At 39.6% G+C, this 6,707-nt stretch overlaps 1 protein-coding gene across 1 annotated transcript; it reads right to left on the minus strand.

The window, feature by feature from the left end:
* Positions 1 to 360: 360 nt before the first annotated feature.
* ltc4s (leukotriene C4 synthase) lies at positions 361 to 6,632 on the minus strand. The gene is made up of 5 exons (XM_026940771.3): positions 3,228 to 6,632; positions 2,434 to 2,533; positions 1,940 to 2,010; positions 1,222 to 1,303; positions 361 to 1,066 (listed from the first exon to the last, which is right to left on the minus strand). Exons 1-5 carry the CDS (start codon positions 3,283 to 3,285, stop codon positions 916 to 918), a joined length of 462 nt encoding a protein of 153 aa, XP_026796572.1. The 5' UTR covers positions 3,286 to 6,632; the 3' UTR covers positions 361 to 915.
* Positions 6,633 to 6,707: the final 75 nt, after the last annotated feature.

Here is a 6,707-nt window from a genome sequence, read left to right on the forward strand (position 1 = left end):
TCCTGCCTCCAACCTGTGCACGCAGAGCTAGCAAGACAAATTTGCATGGTTACATTAATGCACTCCATGTAATACTCATTTCTGTTGTAACAACTTAAACAGGGACTTGTTTGGCAGACACTCCACATAAATGGATTAAAAAATGTGCAATCGTTGCAAAGTTTTCTGTAAGTAGACCTTTTTTAACATTTATGAAAGGAGTTTGCAGTGTCAGTACTTTAAGCATCACAGGTAAAACTGTAACTTTAAGCTTCCTGACAGTGGAAAGTCTTCAGGACAGTGGGTTTCTGGGGTTTCTTGGTAACATCACAAGGAGTTTTTCATCTTATTAACTTGATGAAAGTGAAATAAAGAGGCTGATGAGGGAACAAGAGTTTATTTCTGCTATAGTGTAAGCGATAAGTGGAAAAGTATGACATGTCACTCTTTAATAAATAAAAAATCAGTAGCTTTGGTGTAAGACAGAAAAAACACTTCAGGACAAGCTGTTTTAGGAAAATAATCAATTTTCAGTTTGTAATTCCAGTTCTTGTTGGGCTTCATGACTACACCCTTTCACTGATTATTTTCCTATAACATCACACCCCAAGTGTTTTATTCATTACTTAAACTGACAAACTAATGCAAGAACAATATGATAGAAAACAATATAAAAAATCAGGTCTGATGGGTTAAAAAAAAAAAAATCAAAAGCCCCAAGGCATATTAAACTCTTTATTAAATTTCTCTCTCACAATAAATTCTTATACACCTCATAAAGAAAGTAATTAAGGAGAGCTGTGAAAAGATCTTAAAACAAAATTGTAGATTCAGTGTATTCAGCTTATTGGAGCCAGTGGTTTCTAAACTAACGTTGCTGATGTCAGGCTTTCACTAAAGGAGGCGAAGGTGAAATGAGTTTTCCCATTCCTGCATTCACTCGAGCTGATTCAGGCCGAGCACCTCACACAGAGAGCTGAACAGATCCACACCCAAATACAGGCGACTCATAGAGCAGAGCACGCCGAGGGCCGACAGGGCGATCAGCCCCCACTGCACCTTCGCTGTGAAGTACAGAGGGGCCAGTCTGAGAGAGACAGAGAGAGAGAGAGAGAGAGAGAGAGAGAGAGAGAGAGAGAGAGGGGGGGGGGGGGGGGGGGGGGGGGGGTACAGCCATTGTGGGAAATTTCATACCAACACAAAATAAATACATAATATCAACAGAGGACTATAATCTTGTACCTTCCCTGTGCAGACTCTGCATATCTGTGGAAGTACTGATATCGTCCATAAATGTACAGGAACCCAAGAAATGCAGACACAGCTAGAGGTGTTAGAAGAGTTTAAAAATAAAGATCACGCTCAGTATGTAAATAACCATTAAATGCTTCATTAATCATTAAACACTCGCAGAAATAAATGTACCAAACTGTACTTTTCCTTGTCGTTTGTGCATGTGGTGCACCATTAATTAGCCTTAATTGTGCTTTAAGTGGCACCTTTGATTCCAATGTCCAATTACTCACCTTAAATTATTTTTAAAGGTATACTGTATTCTCTTTTCTAGGTATACTAAAGACACAAAAGATGTACCCTTGATGGTACCACGCAGGCAATAAGGAAAAGTACAGTTTAGTACCTTTATTTCTGAGAGTGAAGAGTCCATTAAGATGTAAAGCTTCCCAAAATGATATAAAAACTGCAGGGATGATCAACAAAACTGTTTCCTTCCTGCATTTTACTGTAACTTCTCATCAGTGCACAGTATCTGCAACTAATTAGACTTCCTGTAAGCCACTCAGTGGTGTACACTGACGTATTAGTGCAGTAACCTATTTTGCATTTCACATATCACACACAAGTTATTGTGTTCATGCAAATACAAGACGCCATGTTATGTTGTGACATGATGCATAATTACAGCTTTTTCCCTTCTGTCTCGTCTATTTAGGTTGCTTACCTTGGCTAAAGAAAATTCCAGCCACCCAAAGTGTAATCACGAATAAGGGGAAATATTCAGAACAATTTGCTCTACAAGTAAAACATGAAAAGCATTCAGAACTTAAGACAATTCAACACACCTGTTAAGCACATTATTAATGCAAAGTCATGGCAAGACGATGATATCACAAAACACATGCAAATCAGCACATCATTAACTTATGCTTGCAGTAAGGGGTGTGTGTGTGTGTGTGTGGGCATATTTTATGACTTGGTGGGGACCAAATGCAACCACAAGGACAGGAATGTCTAGTAGTTTTGGCCTTGGGTGGTCACCACAAGGAAAACTGCATTTGTTCTCCAAAATCTGGCAGTTTTTACTTGAGCCAAAAGGTTTCTTTTTGGCTACTGAGGCTGAGGTTGAGAGTCGAAATTTGGTGTACACATTACGCATTAATAATTACGTCAATGGGAAGTCCTCACAAGGACTGATACGTGTGTGAAAACACTAACTGTGCTCTGAAGACCCTCTCAAAATCAGGGTGTCCCGTGGTGGCCGGAGGGGGGACGGAGTATTTCCGCCGAGCGTAGATCACCTGCAGGGAGAAGTACGCTGACAGAGACAGAAATGGTAATAAAGACTTCATTCATAGGCTACTAACAGTAGCAGGTTTTTGTATATGCATCACAAAAACATTCAAACCACATTCAAGTATCTTTGTGTTTCTTGTCAAAAATGTTGTAAAGCTGTTTTTAAAGAGCCAGGAGGTGGCATGCTGGTTGTTTTTTTGTGTAAGGCATAGACACAAATTAATATTAGTCATGAGTTATATTATATTTTAAAGCCACAAACTGCTTAAAAAAAGTACTTTTCTTTGTTTCAGGGGTTGTACCCTCAAGAGTACATCTTTTTTTCTTTTGTGTGCATCTTTTACATGGTAATGTGAATTTAGAGTACCTTTAAATATAATTTAAGCTACATAATTGAATCTCAAGGACCACTCATGTACCTTTAATTAGTTAATACACTACCTGCAACTTTCTAGGTACAAGGTTGAGTTTTGTTTTTCTGAGTGCTGAGAGTTTTTTCAAGTCTTTTGTGTCTCAAGACTTAAGTGTAATATTATCGATCATCTCCATGCTTAGTTCCTGTGGCCACAATGATCTAATTCATTCGATTTCTCCGTGTAGCATTCATTTTAATATATAATAGCACTTCTGGATGTTTCATTCCTGGTCACACCATGTTAAAAATAACCCGTACAACAAATAGTCAATATTCAAATTGTCATCGGAGTTTTTCCTACCTTGCTCCAGCACTCCAAGCACTGTAACAGCGGCAACACACACCACCTGGTCAAGCATAGTTCAGAAGAAATGCACAGGAGCCCAGATCAACATTCATATCATCTACACTGCCCTTCCTAGTAATACACTAGCTCATCCACATGTAGGTCAAAGAGCAGGGTCCAGCTCAAGCTGTAAGCTTGCATGAACACACACCCACTCATACCTGTACTGAAGAGGAAGTGCCTCCTACAGAGGTTTGCATGCACAAGTTCATTAGTTGTTTGGGAAACGATTATTAAAGGATATGTTTTTCTATAAGATAAGCACATCTGATTAATAAATGGAAAGATAAGAGAATATTCCAGCATTTTTCTGCCTAATCTCTATCCACCAAATCTGTAGCATTTGGTATGATTACCACAGAAAAGTCTGCACAATTCCATGTACTGAGAACACAAAGTAAAAGTCATTTACATTAAAAGTCCATGAGCAGTTAATAGATGTTTAAGCAAACCACATTTTTGTAGAGTGCCTTCATGAATTCTTAGATTGAAGCTATATATAAATTAAGCACTATATGCACTATATGCATGCTTTCCTTTCAGAAGCAGGACTACTTTTCCATTAAAAAAGTGCCTTGAATACACTCACCCACCAGTTTAATAGGAACATCAGTATACCTGCTCATTCACGCAATTATCGAATCAGCCAATCATGTGGCAGCATGACAATTCATAAAATCACAAAGATGCAAGTCAAGAGCTTTAGCTAACATTCACATCAAACATCAGAATGGAGAAAATGTGATTTCAGTGACTTTGACCGTGGTATGGTTGTTGGTGCCAGACAGGCTGGTTTGAGTATTTTAGAAACTGCAACTCTCCTGGGAGATCAGCACAACGGTCTACAGAGTTTAATGAGCTTTACACAGAATGATGTGAAAAACAAAATATATCCACTGAGCAGCAGTTCTGTAGGTGGAAACACTCCTTTAGGTCCCTGGGAACTACAATCACCAGGGACATGAAGTGGGAAAGTAATATCAGCTCCATCAGTAAGAGAGCCCAGTAGAGGATGTACTTCCTAAAACAGCTGAAGAAGTTCCACCTATCTGAGGAGCTGATGGTGCAGTTCTACACAGCCATCAGAGTCATCACCAGCTCCATCACAGTCTGGTGCAGCTCAGCCACCAAACATGACATTCACAGCGCAACTGCAGCGCATCATCAGGTCTGCAGAAAAGACCATCAGTGTAAAGCTGCCCACCCTGCTGGATCTACACACCTCCAGAACTAGGAAGGTGGTTGTGTGGACAGTTGACTTCAGCTAAGAAGGTGTCCTATTGTACTAATGTTTACTGTCACTTTTCTATTCTGTGAGCTACAGTGTAACCAAAGCATCCTTAACCATTAAAGCTTGATTCTGATTCTGAATGTTTTCTTGACGCACACTAGGCTCACTTAATACCAGTTGAGCATTGCTTGAATACTGCAGCCTATTTGGCTGTATTGTTGCTGACCATGCGCATCCCCTACTTCTAGCATTATAATGCTCCAGGTCACAAAGCATGAGTCGTCTCAAATGGGTTCCTTGAACAAGACAGTGAAGTCAGTGTACTGCAGTGGCCTCCCCCAGTCACCAGTTCTGAATCCAGCAGAGCACCACTGGGTTGTGGGAGATTGACAACATGAATGTGCAACTGACAAATCTGCAGAAATTGTGAACGTGAAGTTGTGAACTGCAGAAAATTTCAACATGGACCGGAATCTCCAACATCTTGTGGAATCCATGTCATGAAGAATTGAGGTTGCTCTGAGAACAAAGGAAGTCCTACCCAGTAATAGTTTAGTGTTCCTAATAAAGTGACCAGTGAGTATTGAAAATTCAACTTAGACTGCCATTGTAAGTGTTTTGATGAATCAGGTTTTTTTGTTTTCTAGTTAGAGGGAAACGCTGAAGCTACAGATGTAAATAGAGCTTTGGTTGAAAAAAGCTGAATTACTTCTTAAAAGATTCAGCTTGTTACACTGTCTATGGCACAATTCTCATTTCTTAAATTGCACTGTCTTGTCTTTCCTGGAATATTAGCTTTTACTGTGACCGAAATGAAAGGATGTGAGAACCAAGAAAGAACACATCAAATAATACATCTTTACTCACTGAGGGATCATTTACTAACATCAATTATTGATGTCCTGATGCTCGACTACATTTGCCGTCAACCGAGAAGTGGACGTCCATGAACATTCACTGACGAAGGCACAACTGACATGGTGCTGGCATACAAAGTCCCCTATGTATGGAGACTTCTGGGACACCCTGTAGTTCAACTAACTATCATATATGTTTTACCCCATGTCTTCCCTAATTTGGTCACCTGAGCATTTCCACTCACCCGCCAGCGTGTCCCTATCACATGACAGCTGCCACCCCAGGAAGTGTGAGGGCTAACGTGCTTCGTCCCAGACACGTGAAGCCAACCTATCATATTCTTTTGAACTTTTGCTTGATATCTGCCCTCTTCCACATACATGAGCTCATGGACACCTGTGATTGGCAAGAGTCACTGTGACTGACAGGGGAGACAGAGTACAAAATCCCTCCTGCCCAGAGAGTATGACCAATTTCACCCCTTGGCTCCCAGCCACAGATGGCTGTGGCACTGTCGGGATTAGAACTTGATTGCTTTTCTGTTTTGCAACTAAGACTATGTTTTACACAAAGGTTTTAATTTTTACCAATTGTTCATTTATTGTCTTCTTAAGTTGGTAAATGTTCATTTTCCTTATTTGTTAGACTGTTTTCTGGGGTGTTGGTGAATTTATGACATCACAAGCCACAGTAAGAAATGTGGGAAGCAACTGTGCATGCTTGCTCTAGAAAAAATTTCTCTCCTCACTCATTAATTCTGCTGAAGGTATTTAAAGAATTGATATTTCCCTCAAAATGGAGGACTTCAACTGATTTATAGTGTCTGCAGGAAGGGCATAGAAGATGAGGAAGCACCCGTTAGCTATTGTCTGGCTCGAATTATTAGTGACTGAAGGTTATATAGTAATTATTACTGCAGCAAACTGATCTGCTGCCAAGCAAATTTCACAGTTGTCTTGTACTTGGCAAACTCTTTTTCTTAACGCATCCAATGTAAACAGAATGAGACAGTCTCAGAAGATCATCACCACAGCATGTAAAAACACCACACAGCTGTTTCTAGAGAACTATATTTACATAATACTCTCGTTTTTTGCAGAAAACAATAATAAAAAGTATAAAATACTTACAAAAATTCGCAACAATGTACATATAAAAATAAGATCTATCTTTTTGAGAACATTAGGAAATGCATACATACAAAAAAATATATATAAATAAACAAGGAGCCCTGTCAGATACTGAAATAAACTTGCTCCTAGATGCGGACAGATAAGCCATACGTCAACTGAAACCCAAATGCACATACACACGCATACACATTTCTCAGGTTGGAACATTCAATC

Source organism: Pangasianodon hypophthalmus, chromosome 7, assembly GCF_027358585.1.
Source record: "Pangasianodon hypophthalmus isolate fPanHyp1 chromosome 7, fPanHyp1.pri, whole genome shotgun sequence".
NCBI lineage: Eukaryota > Metazoa > Chordata > Actinopteri > Siluriformes > Pangasiidae > Pangasianodon > Pangasianodon hypophthalmus.

What these genes read in the sequence shown, in the direction of transcription:
- ltc4s (XM_026940771.3), bottom strand. Translation starts at nt 3,285, where the DNA reads ATGCTTGACCAGGTGGTGTGTGTTGCCGCTGTTACAGTGCTTGGAGTG. An exon ending in GAGAGGGTCTTCAGAGCACA is followed by an intron (nt 2,011 to 2,433) that starts GTTAGTGTTTTC and finishes TTTTACTTGTAG; the next exon opens with AGCAAATTGTTCTGAATATT. An exon ending in TGGAATTTTCTTTAGCCAAG is followed by an intron (nt 1,304 to 1,939) that starts GTAAGCAACCTA and finishes TAACACCTCTAG; the next exon opens with CTGTGTCTGCATTTCTTGGG.